This window comes from Rhinolophus ferrumequinum, chromosome 21, assembly GCF_004115265.2.
Source record: "Rhinolophus ferrumequinum isolate MPI-CBG mRhiFer1 chromosome 21, mRhiFer1_v1.p, whole genome shotgun sequence".
Classification (NCBI taxonomy): Eukaryota; Metazoa; Chordata; class Mammalia; order Chiroptera; family Rhinolophidae; genus Rhinolophus; species Rhinolophus ferrumequinum.
The window spans coordinates 14,842,000-14,869,328 of record NC_046304.1 but is presented as its reverse complement, the minus strand read 5'-3'; the positions used below and the strand labels follow the sequence as shown (position 1 = coordinate 14,869,328).

The following is a 27,329-nucleotide window of genomic DNA, read 5'->3' as shown; positions in this document are numbered from 1 at the left end:
CTAAAGGCTTCTGCCTCCAAGTGACACACTTCTTTTTTTTTTTTTCAATTGAAGTTTATTGGGGTGACAATTGTTAGTAAAGTGACACACTTCTAAAGTTCACATTTTACTGGCCGAAGCAAATCAGGTGGGAAATCAGGTGCGAGGCTACCATTTGCTTCCAAGATCAGGACGTTGCCAGCAGCCATACTTGTAAAAGCCCAGCTCCTCACCTGAGGACCATGCTGGTCTCAAACACTCCCTGGTATCTCCCGGGAATGAAAGCAGAAGCAGTAGTGGTTTCTGACTTCAGGCTGGAAAAACGAGGCCCTGGCAGCTGTTCTCAACTCCTCTGCAGAGGCTCCAGGCCACATGCAATAGAAACGGCAGCAGCACTGTTAGCTGACAAGCTCAGAACGTGCAAGGCTTAGTCCTCAGAGGTAGAGTGGACTCAGGAAAAGGGGCTGCGCGCTGAGCACTGGGCTGGGCTGCCTGGGCTTGTCGGACACCCATCTAGTTCCTAATTTTATAATTACAGATTCCATCCACACACCCTGAAAATGCAAGTCAGAGGGCCAGTTCCTCCTGACGGACACGGCTGTTATCCTTTGACCTTTCCCTTGGTGCCTTCTCTCTCAGAAGCCTTCTTCAGGGTCTCAAAAAGGATGGCGTCTTAACTCATTCTGGCTGAGAGAAAAATTACACGGCTTTCCTGAGTGATCTGCAGCCACTCTGGTGCAAACAGGTTCTTTCTACAGGAGAACCTACAAATGATTCCTCAGGGCTATCAGGTCCAACCTCCCGCACCCAGCTCTACGGCTCTGATGTAACTCACAGTCTTCCCAAACCAGACAGGTGTCTTTTATTAAAGGGAAAAGGTTCTGAAAGAATGAGCTTTAGAATACGAAATTCAATCGGCACTGTCAGACAGATTCATCTAAGAGTTTCAGACAATCATGGAATTCATAAAGTGACGCTTACAAAGAGACGACATGACTATTTCTCAAACACAAAGTTGCCTGGGTGCCTCAGAGTCTGCCTGAGGCTGGGATCGCCCTTGGGAGTCTGGAAGTAGATGCAGCAATGGTGGCCCTGTCCTGGAAGCCATAGCAGTCATCCTCCTGACCACGGAGCGATCCCTGCAGGGGTTCCTGCAGGCATGCTGCCTCCGTGGGATGTCCTGCACGACAGAAACACATGGTGGGCCAGCAAGGCCACACCAAAAGAAAGAAGAGCTAGGTCCTCTCTCATTAAACTGACCACCCCCTCTAGCAGGAGAATGTCTGGATGCATCCCTCAGCTTGGCAAGATTCCAGGGTTGTGCAAGGGCAAAACCCACTGTTGCATAGACCCAATCCTGGAAAAGGGTCCTGCTCGTGCCTGGTTAGACTCTTGGGAACAACGTGCCCGAGTGGTGGTGGCCATGCCGCATCCATCCCCCTTGCTGGTCATGCCATCCACCTTTCCTTCCCTGTTCCATGTCTTCAAGCCAGTTGTGTTGTGAGGATCTGGGGCACAGGCTGTCCTTGAGGGGAAGTACGTGGCGAGAAGGCCAGTACAGACTGCTGTATCTTCATCTCAGCCAGCCTGCCTCACTGTCCTTGGGCTTCCCCCACCCCAGCTAACCAGCTGTGTCCAGGGGAGAATGAGATCAGGAAGGGCTCGTGTGGTACAATCCACTAGGGAAGGAATTTTCCAACAGCACATATGACGCAAGTCTGGGCTTCACGTCCCTAAAAACAATCAATCCAAAAGCTGGAGGTGGGGTGTGGGGTGGGAAGCGTCTTCTTTTCTTACATGGAGCCCACTCTTCTTACTTGGAGCCACCAGATTTTTTGGTGCCTGAAGTCCACATTTATTTTCTCTTTGTCTGCAGGTGAATCACAGGTGAGCCTGCTGACCAGGATGCCGGGCTACTGTTCCTTTTCTCTCTTTCTTGTTTCCACGTTTACCTTTGCAACCAGCTCCCAGGAGAGTCTCTTTCAGAAGGCACTGATTTGGGATCTGGTTGATGACTCCTGGCTATATTATTACCATGTGCCCTGAGGGAAGGTTCTTGGTCAAGATGGTGCCTGAGAAGAAGCATTGTTTAAAAACTGCCCGCCGAGCTGTCCAGAAAAAGGATGACCCCAAGATCACGTCAGGAATGTTAATCAGATAAAATCTGCAACAGTACTTTGGCCATAGAGTGTGCTGACTAAGGCTCCTTCGGGTTGAGGTTTCTCTGGAACATGACCAGCGCTGCCCCCACAGCTGCGTCCACATCCTGCCCAAAGGACACTGGGAAAGGGAAAGCCCTCTGCACTTCCTGCTTCAGCACCTCGTTCCTGGACAGCGCGCTCCCACTGCCGACCATGCGCTCCACGCCCCACTCTTTGAGCTGCTGAAACGGAAGCATGGAATGCAGGTTCTGAACGATGCCGCGGCACAGGGCCCGGGTCACATGCCCCAGGGAGAGGTCAGAGGAGGAGATTCTGGTCACTGAGGCCAGCTGATCTGGCAGGTGCCTCTCGCCCAGCACTGTTGGAGTGATGGTTAGGCAGGTGTCTCTCTGCTGTGCAGCCGCCTGGATCATGCGTGAGTACACAGTGGACTCTTCAATCTCCAGGCCTGCCAGCAACAGAGAAGACCTGTGAGAACTCATGCCCTCCTTGCTGCAGGGTGAAACAATATAGAATTCCCACGGGGCTGGGGGAGATCTACTCCCTGCTTCTCACTGCAGCTGGCTGCTTCCGTCTCAGGGACTGACACAGTCTGGCTAGCTATGCCCTGCCCCAGATCTCAGCCAGCTCTCTCACTGCAGACCCCAGCCCTAACCATCCCACAACTACGAGACCCTTGGTCCCAAGGGGCCATAATGCATACACGACTCAGTAAGTATCATCAGGGATGCTACTAGACTTACGAGCACTGTCAGAAATCCCAGGATCACAGGGCTGACCACGCTCTACACTATCCCTCAGCACAAGTTGAGAACCACCAGTCTAGACCAGTGCTTCTCACATTTGAATGTGCATAGGAATCACTTGGGGATCTTATTCAAATGCAGCTTCTGACTCCCGCGCCTGAAGTGGGTCCTGAGCTTCTGTATTTGTTATCAGCTCCTAGAGGAAACCAGGACTGCTTGCCCAAGGACCACACTTTTTGAGTAGAAGGTTCTAGATCGGTGCTTACCAACACTTGAGGGCAGCAGAATCAGCTGAGGAACCTTTATAAAATGCTATGCTCAGGCCCCACCCACTCCCCAGACTAAATAATCAACGTTTCTGCAGGTGGCACTAGAACATCCACATTGTTTTAAAAACTCCACAAGTATTTCTAGTGTGTGGCCAGTGCCAAGAACCAACAATGTAGAGTCACCATGGAGTCTCATCTTCAGGACATTTAATTTATAGAAACTTAACTACACATGCTCAGGAACTATAGAGAGAAAGAGAGAAAAAGAGAGAGAGAGAGAATTTAAATATCATAGTCAAAATTTGATCAGTATGACTTTGATTAAACATGGCAGAATGAATATAAGTATCTTTCCTCTCCTTCTAGAAATCCTACTAAAATAGCAGAAAAAAATCATGTGTTTGGTGGGTCACCTGGCACACGTGTACAAGTACATAAATCTGTAGGACTGAGTCCTTGAAGGGGAACTGCTGGATCAAAAGATATTCACACGACATTTCCTCCTTACGAGTTGTACCAATTTACACCACACAGCAACGTGTAACAGTGACTGTCTCTCCGTATCCTAGGAAACACAGTGTGTTGGAAACTTCTAAAAGAATAGATATAAACATAAAACCACCAAACTAATGGGTAAAAGGGAAAGGAGATAAAAAAGGAAAAAACAGATCGATCAAATAGAAGACAGAGACACTAAGGAGATGTGATGACTAAATGAAACATGGTATCCTGGATGGAATCCTAGAACAGAGAAAGACATTAGTGGAAAAACTGTTGAGATCCAAATAAACTCTACAGTTTAAAAATAAAAATAATGTGTTTGTGTTTCCCTAAACAAAATTCAAAATATTTTTTAAAGGAACTGTGGAAAGAAAGTGTTCTTTCTCACTGGGGACCACTTGGGCCACAGCCCAGACTTAATGAAGCACCTGAAGGAAGGTGGATACCAGCTAGCGGCCTGAGGGATCTGGCTCCCAGCCCTGTGTCTGTGTCCCTTGGCTCAGCACCTCCTTAGAATCTACTGGTGGGGTTAACTGCTACGAGCAGCCAAATGTCCACATCATGGGCTTAGAACCACAGAACATCAGAGCTGGAAACACACAAAAGGGAAGGAACTTATCCAGGCCACATAATGACTTGGGGACAGAGCTGGGAACTGAGGCCACTCTCCTAGGTTGCACCTACCACACTATGCTTATTTCACAAGCGTTATATGGCACTTCCTATGGGCCAGACACCGTTCTAAGTGCTTCGCAAAAGTAACTCACTTAATCCCCACAGTCCTTTGAGGAAGGCACTAGAATGACCCCCCTTTTCAGATACAGGAAGCAAAGCATACAGGAGTTAAATGACCTGCCCAAAGGCACACACAAGTCGCAGAGCTGGGATTCAAACTCAGGCCACCCTGCTTCAGAGTCTCTGCTCTAAATTACCACCTGAGGGAGGAAACCCCTTGTTCCAGCCTCTGGAAGATCATGCAACCATAGGATGGTATTCTGAATAGAGCAAGTTTCATTTTGTATTTTATGCTTTAACATGGCCATTTCTGGTTTAAAAAGTATGTCTTTTATCTAAGTACATTTTATTATATTTGCAATTATGTTTTTTCAATCAAATGACATAACTGTAAAAATTTCATAAAAGGTTAAGGTACATAAGATACTAACCTTCAAAACACAGTTTCCTCAAAATAAGAACCATGAAAACACAAAAAACTTTTGTCTTTAAGGGTCTTACAGAGAAAGTAAATAATACCACTTCTTTCAGGGGTAAGAAAAATAGTCACTTCTGTATAAAGAAAAAACACCAAGTGCTTGCTTTGGCAGCACATATACTAAAAGAAAAACACCAGCCGACTCAGTAAACAACATCTAGGTTCTGATAACTGGTGTTGCATCTTGAAAATATTTTCTGATGCAAGACAAAACGAAATCAAAGTTCTATGATTTAAATGAAGCATTCCAGAGGAGACCCCAGCCAAAGGGGCAGAATGAACACAAACACACACACACACACACACACACACACACACACACACACACACACACACAGAGCAATCCTGACCTTCCTGGCCAGCCTGAACAGACCCGCATGCGTCAGCAACACTTGTCTGCATGACTGACCCTAAGAGCGTCCCATGGCTCCCTGACTGTACAGGGGGTTTCCTGGAATGACGTGATTTCGAGTTCCTACAGGTAACCAATGCATTAGATAGAGGAACATGATTTCCCTAAACCTGGACGGCTGACCAGAAAGTTCATGTCTATTTGAAGTGCTTGGAAAGGGAACCTCTACTCGAGGAGGGAGATTTCGTGTTTCCCCATAAATCTAGAGCAGAGGGAAGGCCTGATCGACTCTCCCCTGAAATGAAAGAAGAGAGCAGGAGGGCATCAGTACCCAGGAGGGAGCTCGCTCAGAAAGGGAGTCAGGAACTACTCGCCAGGATTAAATGCTATGAGGATTTCATAAGATTGTAAAATACCAGGAGTCTTTTCCCTCATTCGTGTTTGATCCTTTTATTTTCATCTGTCTGTCGTCATCAGAAGTAAAACCTCAAATGCAAGGAACCCAGGAGCTTCCTGGCAGAGAAAATGAGACCGTGGGGCAGGGGACAGCTGGGAGACTCTTATGATATTCCACAGTCAAGCTTAGAGGAGAAGGTGCCCTTTCAAAAAAGAGACTAAGTGATGGCAGCTCAGAAGATGAGAGGAAAGAAGGCTGCAAGCTCAGATCCCTAAGGAAGGAAAGGATGGCTGAGTCTGAGACATGAATCTAGAAAGTGCTTCCACGGCGCGTGCAGCACCAAGACACTGCCACATGGAAAAGACAGCACAGCGGTGGGGGCCACACCTTACCTAGATCCGCCATCCACTGGATCAGCATGTGAACGAACGTGGCGAGCACATTGCCCCCATTGAGTGACGCTGCCACTGCCAGGTAGGTCCTGTCAAAGTATGGGAAGTAGGCAACTGGGGCCGCAGGGTCTGGAGTCTGTGCCGGCTGGAATCCTGAAGGCATGGCGGCCACCAGCTGAACCGAAGTGCTCATGTTGAGAACTGGGGTGCAAGGAAAGCGGAGGTTAGGCCTGTCGGTCACACTCAGAAGTCACAGGTCACAACAGGGCAGGGGGAGAGCCTGCTGGTTTTAGGAACATGTCCACAAATTCTTTGACACTGCTCCTTTCAAGAGAGCCTAGTTCCCATCCCCCAAAGTGTGGGCCGGACTCAGTGACTTGCTTCTAATGAAGGGAATAAAGCAGAAGTAACAGCGTGTGACTTTGAAGATGAGGTCATAAAAAGACACTGCAGCCTCTCGCTTGGCTCACTTGTTCTGGGAGAAGGCAGGTACTGTGCTGTGAGCAGCACCATGGCAAGGCCCCCGTGGCAACGAGCTGAGGCCTCCTGCCAACAGCCACATGAGGGAACTGAGAAGTGGACCCTCCAGGCCTGGGCAAGCCTTCAGATGAGGGCAGTGCCAGCCCTCCGACAGCTTGACAGCAAACTCCTGAGGGGCCTTGAGCCAGACCCTCCAGCTACACCCAGATTCCTGACTCGCAGAAACTGTATCATCTATTTTAAACACAGATATTTACAAAACGAATTTCAAACCCAGGCACAGACACAAAAAGAGAAACTGGGTGAGCTAACAGCTGTTGGCTGTTTTAGGCAACTACGTATGGACTGATTTGTTACACAGCAATAGACAACTATTTACACAGAGTAAGACCTCAGCCCAAATGCTTTATTCTCTTCAGAGGTCTCATTCATTTTTGGCAAATTCCACCTCCTTCTCATTTTCTTAATGAGACCCAGCACAGAGGGAATGATTTTCTCCTTTAGATGGAGGCCGGAGCATGCAGACTGTACCATTCCACGAGTCTCTTTTCCATTTCTCACAAGACCTGACCAAAAACCCTGCTCTCTATCAGTTGGGGGCCAGACTTATACAGGTCAGCATTCGACTTTCCCACCTACTGGGGGCTTAGAAGCAAGGACAGCAAAAACAAGTCTCAGGAAGCCAATAACATCTACTTTCTGCCCCATCAAGCCTTTCCCCATAACTATAAACCAAAAGCAATGTGCCGGCACCTGTCCCCTCAGCTGGGAGTGTCAATGACGGGGGCCCGTGGGGATCCATGGACGCAGCACCGCTGAGCACAGGCTACTAGCCCCCATCTGGAACCAGAGACTACAACCGGCTCAGTGAAGAGGGAGCCTAAATCTCACCTTCTTCCCATTTGACGAGCCCCTCACTCACCATACAGACAGCACATTTACATCCAGGCACAGGACAGCCCTTTGTAGGCTAAGGGCTTACAAAGGCCTAAGATTTGAAAACCACCAGGTGGGAGGAAAGAACCAGGCCTTCACAGGCAGCAGTACCCCAGTGCACCCCTACAACTGCCTCATGAGAAGACATCATCACCCTCGCTGTGGATGATGACGAGGGCTCAGGAAGAAAAGTCGCCTGCCCAAGGTCATGCCAGATGGAAGAAAGAGAGGGGCTGAAATTCCAACCCAGGCTGAGGGCTGGACTCCAAAGCCCACGTGAGTTCCCTGACATTTATGCTTTGAGATGAAGGTTTATATAAGGAAAGAGATGGTGTACTGGGAAAACTAAAACTCACAGAATCAATTTAGCCTCTTTTCCTGGGGCACTGATTTTAACTGAAAATTTGGGAGAAAAAGCTTTGAACATTTTTGACCTTAAACGATTTTATCACATACATGTGCAAACAAAACTGGCAGCTTTTCACCTTTCCCTCTCAGCTAATCTTGAATGAACAGGAATCACTACCAAAAACAAAACAAAACCAGTCACTTGAAATGTTATTTCTTAATAATGGAAGGAAATAGGAAAAAACTACTACACAGAGGATAGCGTGCAGGTCAGAATTGTTAAACTCGGGGGTGAACTGTAATCGTTCTAACTGATGGAGGAAAACAGGATGTGATGTTAAAGAGAACCTAGGTAAGACGAATGCATTCTCTGATCGCCTTGATAACAAGGGACTTCCAAATTGGACTCGTTCAGCCAGGCTGTGAGGATCAAATGAAACACATATCCTGCAACCATCCTGCTTGGGCAGGCAGGCCCAAATTCTACCCCAGCCCAGGGATGGGCAAATGACAGCTTATAGACCATACCCCGCCCATCTCTTTTGGTACCGCCCAGGAGCTAAGAACAGCTTTCACTTTTTTTTTTTTTTTTTTTTTTTGGTACTAATAGCTTTATTGAGACGTAATTCATATAAATTCACTATAAAATATACCCCTTTAAAGTACACAATTCGGGGGGTTTTTAGGATATTCACAGAGTTGTACAACCACCACCACAATCTAATTTTAGAACGTTTTCATCACTCCAAAGGATCCCCGTACCTGTTAGCAATCACCCGCTCCCCTTCCAACCCCTGGCAACCCTTAATCTACTTTCTGTCTCTGCGGATTTGTCTATTGTGGACATTTCATAGGAATGGAATCATACAATAGCATATGGCCTCCTGGGATGAGCTTCATTCATTCCTGTCACTTTCACTCACATGTAGCATTTTAGCTGTGTGGGTACACCACATTTTTGTAATCCATTTATCAGTTGATGGGTGTTGTTTCTCCTTTTGGCCTACTATGAATAATGCTGCTAGGAACATTTGTGTACGAGTCTGTGTGTGGATATGTGTTTTCAGTTCTCTTGGGTCACATGGTAGCGCCACGTTTAACTTTTGCAGAGCTGCCAGACTGTTTTCCAAAGGGGCTGCACTAGTTTACAATCCCAGTAGGTGTTCTTCCATTTTCACATGGTTGAAAAGAAATCAAAAGGAGAATATTTCGTGACAAATTATATGAAATTCACATTTCGGTATCTATAAATAGTAGTATTGGTGGAACGTAGCTGGGCCCATTCATTCGTATATTGGCTATGGCTGCTTTCACATTCCAACAGCAGAGTTACGTAGTGATGACAGAAACCGTACGGCCCACAAAGCCTACACTACGTATTATCTGGTCCTTTACAGAAAAAGTTTGTCAACCCCTGCCCTAGACTGATGCCTCCACCTCACTGTAACTCTCTTTCACTAAAATACAGAAAAGACTCTGCACTTCTAATCAGGTGGGATGGAACTTTCATTGACAAACACAAAATAAGAAACCTTAATCTAATATATTTTCTTGGTCATGGAGTTACACAGAAACCAGCCAACTAGACAGAGAGAGTCACTTTCCTCCCCTGGCCCTAGAGAGGAAAAGCACAGACTGTGGTCAGGGATGGAACTGGCCCTGCTGGATGATAACCAACCCGAGCAGGGGCTTCACCTGTAGGGATGGGGGTGACTTTCACGTTTCCAGAAAAACTGACAGGATGCTGAGGCAGCCAGGTATGTGTGCCCCTCGGACCCTCACACAGAGTAGAAGTCTGAGGAGACTTACCTGCATCTGTCCTTTGGGCCATACAGGAATAGACAGAGGCCTGTAAATCACCCAAGGCCACGCCCACCTGTGTCCCCTGTGGGATTTCAAACCACGCCTGGGAAGTCCTGCCTGCCACACTGGCAGGCTGGGCAACATCCGGGAGCAGGTGGACAGGAAAGCCCGAGGCCCTCAATCTGCAAACCGAAAGCGGACAGTATATTTACCTAGTGCTTGGTTTTCTGGGTTTTATGGTTTCCAGGAACCTCAGCAAAGGAAAGTGCTTTAGGATACAAACAGGAGAAGGGAGGGTACATGCCGGTGTTTTCACAGGGACCTCTCTGGCTTTTCTAAAACCAAGAGAAATAGGTTTTTAAAAGAGCAAACACTGGCTTTCAACAGCTTGGGATTGGCCTCGAGGGGGAAAAAACAAGCCAAGCAGTGTAAACAGGGATGATCAGGAAGGATTAGATAAGAGCCAGATAACCCGGGCATCCAGCCCCCTGCGTTTGAAGGGAACAAGAAGACTCTGCTGCAAAGGGAGGCAGCCAGAGTTTCAGTGCAAAGTGAAAGTTGGTTAGCACAGGCCAAACCAAAGTCAAACCCAGCGGTCATCTCCTGAATACCAAATGCATTCATCACTCGGGGTTAGTGAACATGGGGCTGCCAATTTTACAAAACATGCTAGAAAGTCCTTTACCTGAACTACCAGGTGCTTTTTGTTTTATTACAGAGCTCAGAATTGGGGCCCTGAAAGAAGTGACCTTATTGGACACTGGACTTCTGGACCTGAAAAGGCAAATGATTGTTTAAACAGAACTCAGAAGGCATCCCTCCTGCCTACCACTTTCATTTCTTCACCGTATTTTAGAACATATTAAAGAGTAAAAGTTCTTTATTGAAATCTACAGGCTAGACCTGGGTCATAGAGAACCAGGGAGCCCAACTAGGTCTGGGTAACTCTGGAGGAGCCTCTCCAAGGGCTTCACTTGCCGCCAGGCCCACCCATGCCCAGTGACTGGAACAGACGCGGGGGGGAGGGGGGGAGGGGGCGTTGGCACCCTGGCCTTTTGTAATCCCCCAATATTCCCAAACGGGAAAGCCCCCATGAAGCTCTCGCTCTAGAGATTCAGCCCTTCCGCTGGAACAAGCATGCAAGGTTATACTCACATCTCCACGTTCCAGGTTTGGCTCCGGGTGTTGAAATATCCCCAGCTAGCCGCATTCTGGTCAGACATCAGGGGTCTGGGCAAGCCACACAGCATGGCAACCACGTAATCGTGGATGGTGCCAGCTGCATCGTACGACTTCAGGAACTCTGGGCTGTTGTTCACACCGGAAACAATTCAGCCGGGTCTGACAGTGACCTGCCAACGCGCGCGCCACCTAGCTGTGGGCAGTGTGGACTAGACATGGCATAGCTGGGGGAAGCCAGAACCCCACAGGCTCCCCCAGATGGACCTCCTGCGCTGAGGCCCTCCCAGTGACGCCAAGCAAAGCTGTCATTAGGGGAGGGCAGTCCCAACAGGATACACTGTACCTGGGAAAGCAGAACGTCCATCGTTCTCAGCAGCCCTGCCCCCACCACGAGCTCCCAACATGACCCTCCGCACCCCTTGTCCTCTCTGGCCCCCTTTTCCACCTCGGGGTTAGAACAGGATAACAAATAGAGAGCCCTCTGGGAAATGAAGCAGTTCTAGACCAAGGCTCGGTTTGTGACCACACCCTGTGGCAGGCCACACTCATTGAGGGATTCTCCAGAACACGAGGTGACATTGACAGGCTAGAGTGCAGCCCCCTGGCCAGTCTCCTTCCCCTGGAAATGCAGCACCCAATTGAAACAGTGGCTGTACCTGTTTTTCAAAAGCCAGAAGATGGTTGCACAGCCAAATCCGGTGGCCACACTGAGATGGGACTCTGGCTGGGGCAGAGAAGCCAGGAACTCACTGCTACACCGGCCATCCTGCCATGTGACCAGTTGGCTCACAGCTCCGGGCTGGAATACATGGGCGGCCCCTCGCTCTGTCCATTCACAGCCTGGAACAAAGGAGATTATCCAAGTCAGAGAAAAGAGCCACTGACCAGCAGCAGCATATACATGAGACTACTCTGCTAGTGACGGACGTTCTAGCACAGACCATATGACTCACGACAATGCTTCACCCACTTCACTCACACATGGGTTCTATTATCAGAGCACTGGCTCCACCACCAATGGCCATGTGACCCTAGGTAAGCTGCTTACTCCCTCCATTTGTCCCACTTCTTTTATGTTCCTTTTTTGTCATTTTTTAAAGTTGATATTATACCTCCTCCCTCTCCCCCAGCTAAGAACAGTGGCACACTCTCAAATCCCCTAATCTCTGTCCTTCCAACCCCCATCATGCTGATATTATCTAGACTTGATTCTGGATGATCAAGGATATGTTTTCTCTTTTCCTTTGGTCTTAGCTAATTGATTTTTAGACATCAAACTGCTAAGGAATCTGGCCATCTTTACTTCATTTATCTCTTGAAACAGCTTCTGGATTTTTCTCTGCTCTTATTAAAAATTTCATCCAAAACTGTTTCCAGTGTAGGTCTTTCTTGGCAAAGTGTCTGAAAGCCTATTGCCTCCGAATGCCTTTTCATATCCTCCTATTTGAATGACAGTTTGACCAGCTACAATATTCTAGGTTCTAAGTTCCTTTTCTTCTATACTTAAGAACACTATTTGGTGCCGGCCCGGTGGCTCAGGCAGTGGGAGCTCCATGCTCCTGACTCCGAAGAATGCTGATTCGGGAATCGAACATTCCCACATGGGCCAGCGGGCTCTCAACCACACGGTTGCCGGTTAAACTCCTCGAGTCCCACAAGGGATGGTGGGCTGCGCCCCCTGCAACTAGCAATGGCAACTGGACCTGGAGCTGAGCTGCACCCTCCACAACTAAGACTGAAAGGACAACAACTTGACTTGGAAAAAAGTCCTGGAAGTACACCCTGTTCCCCAATAAAGTCCTGTTCCCCTTCCCCAATAAAATCTTTAAAAAAAAAAGAACACTATTTGTAGATGTGTGGTAGATGGCCACAAATTACTGCCTACTCCTCCATGAAGCGGTAGAGTCTAAATTCTCTTTCCTGGAATCAGAGCCGGCCTTTGCTGACTTGGTAGACTGAGACAAATGTGGCAGGAATGACATACTAGGATTCCCAAGGCTAGGATAAGAAGTGTTTCAGCTCCCAACAGAGCCTCTTGAGACCCAGCTGCCATGTAAGAAGTCTCACTACCCCGAGGCCACCATGCTGGAGAGACTATGTAGAGAAGTTACATGTAGGCATCTGGCAAACCATCCCCAGCTGAGGCAGCCTTCCAGCCTTCCCCACCAAGGCACCAGGCATTGGGGAGAACCATCCGGAACCATCCAGCCCAGTCTGTCCACCAAATGAAAACTCCCAAGCAACCTCCATAATACTCCATGTAGAGTAGAAGATCTGTCAGCTGAGCCCTGTCCAATTCCGGCCCCAAGAGTCACAAGATATGATAAAATGGTTACTGTTTTAAATCACTGAGTTTGGAGGTAGTTTGTTACATAGCAATACAGAACCAAAATTTTGTTCTATTGCCTTTTACATAGAATATTGCTGTTGAAAAAAAAATTAATGTCAATCTGCTTCTAACTCTTTTATATGGGATCTGATCTTTCACTCTTTAAGCTTTTGGAATTTTCTCTTTGTCTTTGAAATCCTAGAAAGTTCATTACAATAGAACTAGCCAGGGTTTTCCTTCTCTCTCCTCTTTAACATTCTATGGGCCCTTTCAGTCTGGGGCATTACATCTTATTTTGCCAATTATGGAACATTTTTCTCCATTAATTCTTCAAATATTTCCTCCTCTACCACTTTTAATTTTCCCTTTCTGAGTTTCCTATTAATCAGATACTAGTGTTTCTATTTACATCTCAATGTCTCTTAACTTTTCTTTTATATTTTCCACTTACTTGTCCTCTCTTTCTTCCTTCTGAGAGATTGCCTCAATCTGATCTTTCATTCTCTATTTGTTCTGAAATGCTATCGATTCTGCTATTAATCCCATCTATTACCTTCTTTATTTCAACTATTATATTTTTCATACCTAATATTTCTCCTTGGTTCTTTCTGTTTTCTTTGTATTGTTTCCTTGCTAATATCTTCCTTTACTATATTTTAGTATTATGTCAACCTAATTTTAAATTCTTAGTCTGTCCATTCTAGTAGTTCTGCTTCTGATAGAATCTCCATCAAATAACCCAGTATGATGTTTTTCTTGTGGAAACCATTGCGCTCTTCAAAAGTCTTCTTATCCCAACTTGTGAAATCATTTTGCTCTAGGAGTACTGGCTACTCCATCAGGCAATATGTAAATGGACCAGACCTCAGTCCCTTTCAGCCCTGAGGGGTTGGGGAGGATGGCTTAGTGCTGGGCTGGATCCATAGCTAAGCTATCCCACCCTGTAAAATATCTCCTCAGGTCAGGATTTCTCCTCTGCCCTCCAGGAAGAAACAATGTTAATAGGACATTTAGATTATAGGTCACTATCCTTGGGGTTTGGCCAGGGACACCTGTTTTTCTCCACTGCCTCGATTTTATTCCTGAAGCACCCGAGTTCCTGTAGGTGTGGGGGAAGGTGCTGCTTGTCCCGAAGCTATGGCAAGCCAGGGAAATGAGCGGTTCTGCCTCCGAGTCTATCCTTCCACAGGCCAGGCTGGTTGCTTCTCGCCCCAGACCCAAACCACCACGCCACACATACCAGCCCCATCACCCGAGGCTTTCTCACAGTGCTCTCCCCTTTCCCTGGTGTTTTTCTCTTATAATTCCTCTGAAACCCATCTTGGGGAAAAGAACCAGCAGTCAAGCTTGTTCAGTGTCTTGTTGGCAACTGCATCTGGAAGTCCAGAGGTAGAAGGCGCTTATAACTCTCTTTCCTGGATCCTGGTGGCCCTTTCTGCCTGTGTGTTGACTTGACTCTCTCAGACTAGTAGCAAAGGGAACGGTTCGAGTTAGAGCTAGGGTTGTGTGCTGTGTGTATTGAGTGTGTAGGGTTGTATGTATTAAATGAGTTAACACATGTAAAGCATTAGAACAATCCCTGACACACGTAAGTACCCAATGAATGTTAGTGGTGATTATAAGGAGGATAATGACAATGAACCTTGACCTTCTAAACTCTTTCCAGGGTCTCAGACATTTCCAGCGGCCTTCGAGAAAGAGAACACACCCCATTATATATCTTTTGTTCTTCTTCTCTTACAAGGGATATTTCCCACACTGCCATGCAATATAAATACAACTACTGCAGCTGAACGGGAAAAGGATGTTGACAGTCAAGAAAAGTTATCAGTAACCAAGAACACTCCAAATCTAATGGGTGGAGATGAAACTCTGGCCTCCACTGCAGAACAGTGCTGCCATGAAGCAAAACAGGGCAATGCCCCACATAAAGCTGTTTCATGGCTGTGTTTGATCTCGGACCCCAGATTTGGGAGCCACGACCATTATACATTTTCTTACAAATGTGCTCCTTAGGAACCAATGAAAGAGATTTAACTGCCCCTCAGGCCATGAAATATCCCTTCATTTATTAATTCATTCATTCATACGTATATGCATGATTGAATGACATATTTATTGAGCATCTAATATGTATTAGGCACTTGTTCTAGTCCCTGAGATTACAGTGGTGAACAAGGAAAAGTCACTGCTTTCATGAAACTTATATGCTAGGGATACCGACTACAAACAAGCAAATACATGATATGAGGTACTTTTCGTTGCTATGAAGAAATATATAGCAGGGTAAGGGAATAGAGCGATAGATTGTTGGCGGGTGATCAAGGAAGTCCACTCTGAAGTGACATGTGAGGAGGGACCTGAACAGAATAAGGGAGTGAGCCATAAGAATATCTGGGGATACATGTTGCAGATAGATGGGACAGCCAGGCGAAGGTTCTGAGGGATTTTGTCAATCTCTATTTAGCATCCCTGGCCACTACCCAGAAGACCAGGGAGGCAGGTTACAGATGTACACACCTGAAGCATGTCATGTATCACCCGGGGGGTGGGGATGGTGCTCCCGGGAGTAGTCTACCCTCATTTCGACCTAAACCTAAAGCTGAGACTCTTAGCCCAATCCTAAAGCTGGATCACTGCAGCTTTTCTTCAACCGCTTTATCTGCATGCAAATCTCTTTTGATTCTTTTTTTTTTTTTTTACTTTTTAGACTATCATTTTTATTTTGTTTGTGTTATAAAACAAATATGGAGCTCTTACCATGTACCAAGTAGTGTTCAAAGCACTTTAAAAATATTAATTCATTTAATCTACATAATAGCCTTATAACATAGATGTGACAATTACCCCCATTTTACACATAAGAAAAATAAAGAAAAGAGAAGTTAAAAAATTTTTACCAAAGGTCACCTAGCTACTAAGTGGTAGAACCAGGATTTAATTCAAGTAGACTGTTTCAGAATCTGGCCTGACAAATATTTCTCTCTCTCTCTCTTTCTCTCTCTCTCTCTCTCTCTCTCTCTCTCTGGTAAAGAACTGATATATTTTTAATTTTTTAATTACACAGGTGATAAATGAATGCATTCTCAACATAAAATGTTCAAATATTACAGATAAAGCAAAAGGCCAGCTTGACCATCTCCACCTGAGTCCCAGACTCCTTCCTGTCTCTGTCAGCACTTGTTGGGTAACCATCCAAAATTTTTACACAGACACATAATTTGTTTGGTTTGGTTGATTTGGGTTGGGTTTTGTTTTCGTTTATTTTTACAAAACAAATAATACTACACTGCATTTATTTTTCTAGGGGTTGTTTTTATCATCCAACAACATGTTCTAGAGTTGCTCTTATGTCAGCATACATGAATGTACCTTATTCTTTTTTTGTTTGTTTGTTTTTTAAGATTTTATTGGGGAAAGGGAACATGACTTTCTTGGGGAACAGTGTGTACTTCCAGGACTTTTTTCCAAGTCAAGTTGTTGTCCTTTCAGTCTTAGTTGTGGAGGGCGCAGCTCAGCTCCAGGTCCCGTTTTCTAGTTGCAGGGGCCACAGCCCACGATCCCTTGTGGGAGTCGAACCGGCAACCTTGTGGTTGAGAGGACACGCTCCAACCACCTGAGCCATCTGGGAGCTCAGCGGCAGCTCAGCTCAAGGTGCCATGTTCAATTTTAGTTGCAGGGGGCACTGCCCACCATCCCTTGCAGGACTCGAGGAATTGAACTGGCAACCTTGTGCTTGAGAGCCCACTGGCCCATGTGGGAATCGAACCGGCAGCCTTCGGAGTTAGGAGCATGGAGCTCTAACCGCCTGAGCCACTGGGCCGGTCCCTACCTTATTCTTTTTAAATACTGTCTATCATTCTACAGCGTGGGCATACCAACCCTTTTTTAATCATTGGCGTATAATTAAATGTCACCGTCTCCTCTACTATAAAAACGGACGTGGCGAACGCCCAGGATTACGCCTTCTTACACACATACATGTTAAAGCACTTTTGCTGAACAGATTCCAAGTAGCAGCGCTATTGAGACGTGTGGACGTCAGAAACATCTACACCTGTAGAGACGTCTACTGAGTTTATGTGAGTCAACCTGACAACGACTGCCGGGGAGCAAAATCTCAATGGATTAAGAAAATGCTCTGGAAAATGGCAGTTTTGCAGCTTCTTTCATACATTAGAATCAAAGGAGGAGACGTAAGGAAGGTTACATGAAATCCATTGGGGGTAGATCAAGGGGTGAGAGAAAGCAAAGCGGGGAAATCTCTGGGATTAGATAAAAAGTAAAATGGAGACACACATACGTTTTTTACATTGGTGGGTACAGGACAGTTAACAATTAACAAGCACAGCACATAGAGATGGTATGTGGGGAACAAGCTAACAGTGAGGGGTCCTGTGGTCTCCTGCTCTGGTGCAGTGGGTTGTGCCCTGGGGGGATACGGAAAAAGGGATTCCTCTGATATCCCAAGGGTCTGTTATCTTAGATGTCAAAAGACAAGAGACAGGTTCACTTAAGGTAAAGACTGACCTTTGTCCAGGAAGTTACAGGCCAAGGATGTGACTGCGGGCCATGACCTGCTCTTAGGAATTTTTGTTCGGACCAGCCTCTGTGGTTAATTTCGGTCTCTGAGTTTGCAGGGCCCGCCATGCTGGCCTCCCCGGAGCTTCTCAGGTTTAGTACGTGGCCCCTTTCTCGCCTACAGTCATAGCAGCTATCTTATTTTGTTTCTCTTTTGGTAGCAGCTACCTTACCCACCAAATGGCCCTCCAAAATGGCTGTGCTGACTGACACTGCCAACAGCGGTACTTGAAAGACCAATTTTCCACCCCCTTTGCCAACTCCTGACATTATCAAACTTTGATTTCTTACAGTCCAGTGGGTGGCAAATGGTTTCTCATTGCTGTTTTCGTCTGGGCTTCCCTAATAACTAATGACCTCGAGCATCTTTTCATATGCCTCTCAGCCATTTGTATTTCCTGCTCTAGGAACTGCCTGTCCTCCTTTGCCCATTTTCCCCCAGGGCCACCTGTCCTTTCCTTGTTAGTAGTTCTTTGTATGTACCCATATTCATTCTCTGTCTACTATAGACTAGCAAACATTTTCTCCCCGTCTGCTGCTTGCCTTTTAGCTTGGTTTTATGATCCCCACTTCTCTCCTGCTATTACGGAGCCTGAAAATGGAGTCTGGAAACAGGCATAACCACAGCCGTCTCAGAAGACACTGGTCATTCCCTCTCCTCTCCTTCAGCTGGCTCGCTTGTACCCACATGGAAGCACTTAGCTCTCTGCTCAGGTTGCCTGCCTTGAATGTGCCCTGGAAAGTGAGGGCTTCAACCACTCCTTTCTATGTCTCCCCCGGGGCCCAGCACACAGCCTTACATGTTGGAGGTACTGAACCCAAACTGAATTATGGCCGCCGTTAAAAGCAGAACAACTTGATCCCAAATATGATTTCACCTAACTCTGCTAAGCAGGTATCATCAGCGTCAAACAGTGGCTTTCCTCCTTCCCAGAAACAGAAAACAAAACAAGAAGGCATGTGGGCTGGCTCAATGAAATATTAAGCAGCTGTCTCCAGCGAGGTGAGCCATGGTTTGTGTGGTTGTTACAGAGTCCAGGAGATGGGCAAAAAGGACGGCGTGTGACCAGACCACAATCGTTAGATCTCTGCTGTCCTCTTTGGGATGGGTTTTAGTATTAAAAGGACATTTATACTCGTTAATGCAAAATTAAGGAGTTTAAAAAGCTTTTACAACCTAGACTCCCTCTGAGTGGTCAGGTCTAACACCCTAATTGGCCTTCTGCTCCTGCTACTCATTGGAGCCAAGCAGGTCCTGTGGGCCCAGCTGGCCTGACAACAGGCAAATAAGAGGGAAGGGGAAAAGGAGGGAGGCTGCACTGGCTTCTACCGGTACCCAGCCCGTCCCAGGGACTGGTCATAGGATGCATCACTAGACATCAGTCATGCTGCTGAGAGGCAAGTCACCGCTCACATGGCCCAGAGGAATCAGAATCGCTGACTCTCCAGGCAGGACGGGTGAATCCAATGTTCAAATCCCCTCAACTACAGCACCCCCAAAGTAGCCATCCATCCTCTGCTTAAAACACCTGCAGTAAAATACTGGTATTTTGGAAGCTGGGTGATGGGTATGTCTTGGTTCATTATACTACTCTCCCTGCTTTGATGTCAATATAAAATTTTTTATAATAAAAAAATATATTTTCAACACTTGCCATAACAAGAAGCATGCAACTTCCTTCAGGAGCCTAATCCTTCCTTGGACATTCTGTTGGGAAGCTCCTCCCTTCGTTGAGCTGTTGTGCCCTCCTATAGATCTGGTGCCCCCAGAGGCCTTTCAAAGCTCAGCGTCTGAAGTCAGACAGACCTAGATTCAAAACCTGGAGTCGCCACTGGCTGCCATATGACCCCAAGCCTACTCTTTTAACCTCTCGGAATCTCAACTTCTCATCTGCACAATGAGAACAGTCCTGTAATCTATGTCATAAGGCTGTTGGGAAAGTTGGACGAGATCATGCAGGTAACATCGTTAGCCCAGCACTTGGCATGTAAAGTGCTCATTGATATTTAACTGGCTTAATTCTCCTCCTGGAACAAGTCACCCACGTCTGCACTGTGGCAGATCTGATATAAGATGACCAACTACATAATGCTTAGCTAGCGACTGAGCCCATAAAAGGACACACCCTGGAATTTGAAAATCACAACTACCTGTGATTATGTTAAACAACAGAAACTACACCCAAATTCAGAAGTGTTTCCTCTGTGTCTTGGCATCTTCTACAGCTACACAAACCTCTTAGATGTTGGCAGTGATGCTCTGAGACACTCACACAAAGAAGTTGTTGTGGGAAATCCACTCCATGGAATCCCACAGGGAACCAAAGGCAACTCAGCCTTCCCCCTCTCCCTATTCCTGGCTAATGAGCAGATGATGTGTGAGTGAATAGTGCACTTATTCATGACACGTTTGTCCCAGGCAGGACGTGCACACACGAGAAGAGGCAGCATGTGCCATGTCATCCCCACTGCAGAATAACCTGACCCTTCAGACAGCCCTGGGCAGCACTTTTCTCGTCCACAGGGATTGTTAGCATGTGATCAATCCCCAGAGCCCAGCATACCTTGGCCTGTTTTCCAAAACATGACTCCATGCATCTGTCCTGACACTCCGATGCCACAGACTTTCCGGAGCGCCTGCTGGGGAAGGGCAGCAAGGCATTCGTTTAGGGCTTGGATGATTCTACTCACATCCTGTTCCTGCGCCTGGAAACAGAACAGGATACGTTGAGCAAGGGCATACAGACAGGCAGGCAGAGGTCTCCAGGGATTCCCTGGGTGGTGGCTGCCCTGACAATTCCGCTGGGAACACGTGCTGACCAGTGTCAGGGAAGAGATGTGAGACTGAGAGTTCTCCACCACCTCCAGCAGCGCTTGGAGTTGGAGTGCGGTGCACGAGGTTCCATTCCCTCCCTTCGCAGATTGAGGCACTGCTGCAGATTAGGTTCCACAAATGGCCCAGGCTCTCTCCTCCACGGTGACTGTCAGCTGAGAAAAGCACTGTCCCTGCCCTACAAGAAATTACGTCTAGCAGGAAAGACAGGAAAACACAAGACAGACCATGCTGCAAGGAGAAATAAGGTAAGGGTCTTTCGCAAGGCACATAGAGGAAGGGATAAGAGACGGATGGAACACAGCAGGGAGGAACCTGGCAGGAATGGTACAGGCAAAAAAGGCTTCAAGGACAAAGGCACTTTAGGATGAGCCCTATCTCCTACCTGGGCTTTAGTTCATCCATCGGGCAAACATGTCCTGAGTGACCTGAGGGTCAGGCCCTGGACTTGGAAACAAAAACCCACCCAGGGAAAGCAGGCACGGAGGAAGGCCAGGGAACACCTGGGCACAGCACCAGCAGGATGGGCGGGGGGTGGGGGTCAGGGGTGGAAAAGAAATTCAAGAAAGTCAGGACCATCTTTTCCTGATTTGCCTTTTCTTCCGGCTTGCTGCCTCCTTGAAAATTTCTCTAGGTAGAATAATCTTGAGAGATAAAGTCACAAGAGATAAGCAGAATGTAACCAAACAGCACCTTAATAAGAGTCGAATGGTTCTAAGAGACAAGACTATGAAAAGAAATCAGGATTTGTAAAAGTCTTTGGAGTCAGATGGGAAAAAGCACTGCGGTATCTCAGAGCTAAAGAAATACTAAATTCAATCCAGCAGTACATCCAAATGGGTGGGAGGTACAGACTAACTTCCAAAGTAGGCAACAACGTGACTCAAACCTAAGAAATCTGGTTTTCATGACTACCTCTTCCTTTAAATGATGAAGTCCTTGTTAGAGACTAGGAATAGGACTCCAGGGTCCCACCCCATCCCAGCGGACGCCTCTAATCAAAAAGAAGTCTCAATAAGCTAAGGAGGCCACCACAAAATATGCACCTGGGAAAGCAACCCAAGTGACATCATTGTTTTCTTGGTGAATAAGTACATTTCAAAATGGAATGATCAAGTAAACATGCGTGTTTAAAAGAATCATTCCTATGTGATTCATATTGTGCTTAAGGAATCTTTGGGTATTTGGTATTTTAAGTAAATATATATGTTTAAGAGAATTTGGCCTAGATTACTTTTGTTAACTCCAATTTTAAAATGTGAAATTGAAAAAACAAAAAGGAAAAGAAAAACCAAAAAAAGATAAAAAAAATAAAATGTGAAACTGAGTAACTGATCTAGATTTGTGATTATAAGTTCAAATCTCACCATATGTATAAAAGGATTTGAAACATTTGAGGTTTGCATAGTTGTATATTTAATTTATTAGATTTATAAGAATTATTCTGAAAAGACCGTGTTTTCCCGAATAAAAGACCTAGCTGTACAATCAGCTCTAATGCATCTTTTGGAGCAAAAATTAATATAAGACCTGGTCTTATTTTAATATAAGATCTGGTCTTATATAATGTAATATAATTATAATATAATATAATGTAATATAACATAATATAATATAATACTGGGTCTTATATTAATTTTTGTTCCAAAAGACACAATACAGGGGCCGGCCCGGTGGCTCAGGCAGTTGGAGCTCCATGCTCCTAACTCCGAAGGCTGCCGGTTCAATTCCTACATGGGCCAGGTGGCTCTCAACCACAAGGTTGCTGGTTCGACTCCCGACTCCCGCAAGGGATGGTGGGCTACGACCCCTACAACTAACAATGGCAACTGGACCTGGAGCTGAACTGCGCTCTCCACAACTAAGATTGAAAGGACAACAACTTGACTTGGAAAAAAATCCTGGAAGTACACACTGTTCACCAGTAAAGTCCTGTTCCCCTTCCCCAATAAAATCTTAAAAAAAAAAAAAAAAAAAAAAAAAGGAGACACATTAGAGCTGATTGTCCAGCTAGGTCTTATTTTCAGAGAATCAGGGGATTTAGGTCAGACAACTGCAATGCCTAGAAAATATATTAAATGTATAACTGCAGTTTAAAACAGCTAAGATATTTAATTAACTACGATGGGATTAAGTATTATTCAAAGGCCCTCAAAAATGATGGTTCATGTTAGACTCATAAATGGAATAAGCTTTATAAGGTAAATTAAAAGCTTAAATAAGAACTAGGGTTCTGAATTATTTTGATTTCAACCAAAGTAAAATGTTTCTGCCACATAGAAATCACCTCCAGGCACAAAATAAACTTATATTTATATAACACCTAGAAGAATCCATGGAAAAGTCAAAAGAGGGAAACAGAATGTGGCTGAGCCCTTAATAAATTTTTAATCTGTTCCTTGGGGAACTGATAAAGCTGAGGGTCTTGGAAAAGCATTTGACAACTGAGCCCTCAGGCCCCTAGCTTCCCTTGCTTCCCTCCAGGGGGAGTGCAGCCCTCCCCTTCTTGGAGCAAACCCCTCACTTGCCCCTTCAGCCAGCTAGCCTTGGGCCGGGGCAATTCTTTGCTTATAAGCATGAACAAAGGAGCAGAACGAGAAGTGAAGAGGGGTAGAACTGGGGAAGAAGGAATAGAGAGGGAACACAACTCATTTTCCTGAGGAGGCATCTCCAGATCCTAACAAGACTCTTCATATATAGGAGAGACTACAGCAGAACTGACTTGGCAGGGAAAGACGGGTAAAGAGACGGGGCATGACTGTGCATGATTCCCCAAGGAGGGAAGAAAGAAGACAGTGGGGGAAGAAAGAAGTAAGCAGGGAAAAGACATTTGTTTAGACCTGCAGTCATTAGCCACATGTGGCTAACTTGAATTGAGAGGTGCTGCAAGTGTGAAATACAGACCAGATTTCAGATGTAGTATGGGGGGGAAAAAGAATGTACAATATGTCATTAATAATTTTATATAAATTATTACATATTACAATGCTACTATGTTGGAAATACTGGGTTAAATAAAATATGTAATTAGAATTCATTTCACCTGTTACTTTTTACTTTTTTTTAAATACGGCTACTAGAAAATTGAGCATTACTGGTGTGGCTCACATTCGTGGCTCGAATTTTTATTGGACATTTCTGGTTTAAACAGTTCCCACGTGGCCGTCAGATAGTGCATCAACCCAGGACAGAGGAGCTGCTGTTTAAAATGGGCCCAGCGTAGGTGAGTTGTGTGGGTGGGGACAGTGAGGAGGGAAACAGGCCATGTGGGAGTGAAGTCAAGGAGACAGTCCGTGTTCAGCAGTTCGCTCGAGTTTTAGCAGTGAATATGATGGAAGACGGACAATGGGTATATCCACCATGTAATAGGAAAAGCACTGCCCCCTTCCTTGGTTCAGAATATCAATGGGTCTACATCCAGATCAAATTCTAGGACTTAGGTTTGAAAAGAGAACTTACAGTCTCTCAGGACCTCACTTCCTAGATGACCAAGAAAGGAAGGACCAATGGTCATGCCAAAAAGGGCCGAGACATGTGCAGCCTAGGCGATGCACCAGCTGCACCCGATGCGTGCCCAAGGACAACGCCATTAAGAAGTTCGTCATTGGAACTTGTCTCATTAGGGAGACCACCTCAGGGATGATGTAGATGCCTGATCACTGCACTGTACACCTGAAGCTGAAGCTGAACAATAATGAATGTCAACTACAATTTTATATATATATATAAATTTTATATCTACAATTTTATATATATATATATAAAACTATATATATATAGTTACAAGAAGCGGAGTACAGCATTAGGAGTAGAGACAGTGGAAATATAATGGCTCTGTGCGATGTCAGAGGGGTAGTGGATGGGGGGGGTTGTCACTATGTGAGGGACATAAATGATGCATGTCTAACTATTACATTGTGAATAATAATGTAACTAATAAAATAAATATTTTAATATATTTATTAAAAAACTAACGAATAAATGAAACTAATAAAATAAATATAAATAAATAAATAAATAAGAAGTTCATCGTTGGAAACATAGTAGAGGCCGCAGCCATTAGGGACATTTCCGAGGCGAGTGTCTTGGAGCCTATCTGCTTTTCCCAAGTTGTATGTGTAACTACATTAACTGTGTGACTTACACCATTCACAGCAAGGTAATCGGGAATCGCTCTCCTGAAGCCTGAAAGGACAGAACACTCCCACCCAGATTTAGACCTGCGGGCGCTGCCACACGACCTCCGCCAAAGCCCATGCAAGGAGCTAAGTCCTTAAGGACTAAAGAAATCGTCTCTGGAAAAAAATAATAAAGTGGTATACTTTAAAAAAAAAAAGAAAAATGAACTTAGAATCTCATTCAACCCTCCTCCGTGACACCCCTTTTTACAACTGAGGCCCAGAGAGGAAAAATTAATAACTCAAGAAAGAGTCAGAGAGCTTCTGTCAAAAACCCTGGTGGCAAATACCTAAAAGCCCGACCTTCCGCATGCTGCCAAGCTTGGCCATGGTATACACAATACTTCTAAAGAGTGAGAAGTATGGTCCTGAGGAAAGGACAGAGCCGTCAGCTATTTCTATAGATCAGTGGTTCTCCCCCCAGAGGTGATTTTTGTCCCCTACCGGACATTTGGCAATATGGAAACATTTGTGGATGTCAGAGCTGGGGAGGAGGGTTCTACTGGCACATAGTAGGTAGAGGCCAGGGATGCTGCTACACATCCTATGAGGCACAGGACAGCCCAAAGCACAACAAAGAACCTTCCAACTCAGAAAAATCAACAGTGCCAAGGCTGAGAAATCCCACTGTAGATGAAATTACAGGAATGCTGTTTGTCCAAGAGCACAACACACATGCGGGGGATTCAAAGGGGGCCATTACTGGCTCCCCAGCAAACCCTTCATTAGGCAGGTGTGGTGCACTGGTTATGCCTGTAAACACAGAACAGCCTGTTGAATGCTGGGGAAAGTGGGGAGAGTAGTGTTCAAGAAGTGGCCCTATCTCAAGAGGAAAGGGCACGGCCTAAGCCCACTCCCTGTAATCCGGGCTCTTCTGCTCACCTCCACAGGGTCAGAGCTGACTTTGCCTCCATCTCATAGTCCAGGAAGTGAAACAATAATTCTAAAACGCATGTCCCGACCAAACTAATTTTGAAAGCCTCCATGAAAATGCAATGTGCTCCTGAAACCTTTATCCTCTGAAATGTTTCTGAGCAAGATGGACTCTGAACCCTAAAGAACTGACTCCAGATACGTGGCAAGAGCTTGAGAAAAACAAAGCTCTTGGGAGTGGGGCTTGGCTCAGAAAATCGAGGTTTGTGGCTAGAAGGGGCCATAGAGGCCAGCTATTTCAACTAGGAGAAGAACAAGCTGAGACACAGAAAAAAGTCACGAGGCTACTCAGAAAGTTCTTTGATATTAATTTCTATTGTCAATCAACTGAACATAGAGCTACCTTTTTCGGGGAATATCAGCTCTAAGGATTGACATCCTTTCTGAACGCACATCTCACAACAGAGCCCACTACGGTGACATTCTCCATTTCTATCATGTAGCTTTCACAAGATACTAGTTGCGGTGTATTATTACTAAATTTTATAAGATAACAGTTGTAGTGTGTAATTATCAATCTGATCTTTTTCTAATCAAGGTATCTCTCAATGTCTTTCTGTCTTTCCTCCAAGATTGTTCTGTCTTTCTATCTGTGTTTCCTCCTAGATGTCTCATCCTTTGGGGACTTTCGGGGGCGGGGGGCTGGGGGGGGGGCGCAGGGATTTTTGTTGACCAGATGTCTGAGCCCCTCAGTCCACATTCCTCTCGGGTTAGGCCTGATTCTGCATCTGATTTCCAGAGGAAAACCCAAACTTTGCCCTGGGGAACAAGCTGAACTTGAGGACACAGGCAGGTGTGCGCAAAGAGCGGCAAGAATGAAAGGGAGGCCTGAGGCCGGTCATTCCACTTTACACAAGGAGAGGAATTCCCCCGCGGGTCAGGGTACGGAAAATGGAGGGCAGAGAGCAAGGGGATACAGCGCCACGGACAAGGCCCCTAGAGGAGGCCAGAGTGGGAGATTGGTGTCAGCAGCTAGGAAACCTCCTGGGACCAGGCCTAACGGATCAGGGGAGCTGTAGCAGGCAGGCGGAGATCAGGCAGCCTGGAGCAGTCAGGGAGACTTCTCTGAGGAATGGGGATGTCGGGAAGGCCTCCTTGAGAAGGAAGAGGGTTGTCAGGAGGCTCCTGGAGGCGGCGCGGCTCCAGGGCGCTGCCTCACCTGGGGCGCAGTCGCCGCGCTCTGGGCCGCCGCCTCGGCCCGCGTAGCCCGGACACAGCTGGCCAGTACCACGAACCCCGATGGGTGGCCGGGCGCCGCCTCCACCACCGCCGCCTTCACAGATGTGGTGCCCAGGTCGATGCCGAGAGTGACCGACGGTGTAGCCATGGCCATAGGGAACGGCGTAGCTCTCGTCGCCTCGGAGGCGCCCCCTCCCGCACACTTCACCAGGGACCGAGGCGCCGAGGCGGGGCCTCGCCTGCCAATCCTCCAGCCACACTCAACGTGAAGCTGTTCGTCTTCCCATTGGCCGAGGAAAGCGGAGCCCCGCGCCCCCTTGCAGCCAGCCCAACCATAGACAGAGAGGCGGCGGAAGGCGGGACCTAAAGGTGCCACGACAGTGGCGGCGAGTACCTCCCCAGGACAGTCCCTGCTTTACTCTCCACAGCAGTGCAAAGTTCGCCGACAGGCGCTCCGGGCTCCGAGAACTTCTGTGTCCCTAAAAGTGACTTAATCCTTCCTGAGAACCGAGCTCCCAAACCTGACAAAGTGCTTG

At 46.4% G+C, this 27,329-nt stretch overlaps 1 protein-coding gene and 1 pseudogene across 1 annotated transcript; one reads left to right on the top strand and one right to left on the bottom strand.

The window, feature by feature from the left end:
- Positions 1 to 40: 40 nt before the first annotated feature.
- Positions 41 to 27,098, bottom strand: SHPK (sedoheptulokinase). The gene is made up of 7 exons (XM_033089966.1): positions 26,774 to 27,098; positions 20,235 to 20,376; positions 11,417 to 11,600; positions 10,734 to 10,886; positions 9,585 to 9,760; positions 6,012 to 6,212; positions 41 to 2,589 (listed from the first exon to the last, which is right to left on the bottom strand). Exons 1-7 carry the CDS (start codon positions 26,945 to 26,947, stop codon positions 2,177 to 2,179), a joined length of 1,443 nt encoding a protein of 480 aa, XP_032945857.1. The 5' UTR covers positions 26,948 to 27,098; the 3' UTR covers positions 41 to 2,176.
- On the top strand, positions 23,988 to 24,812 carry LOC117012776 (40S ribosomal protein S26-like; annotated as a pseudogene).
- Positions 27,099 to 27,329: the final 231 nt, after the last annotated feature.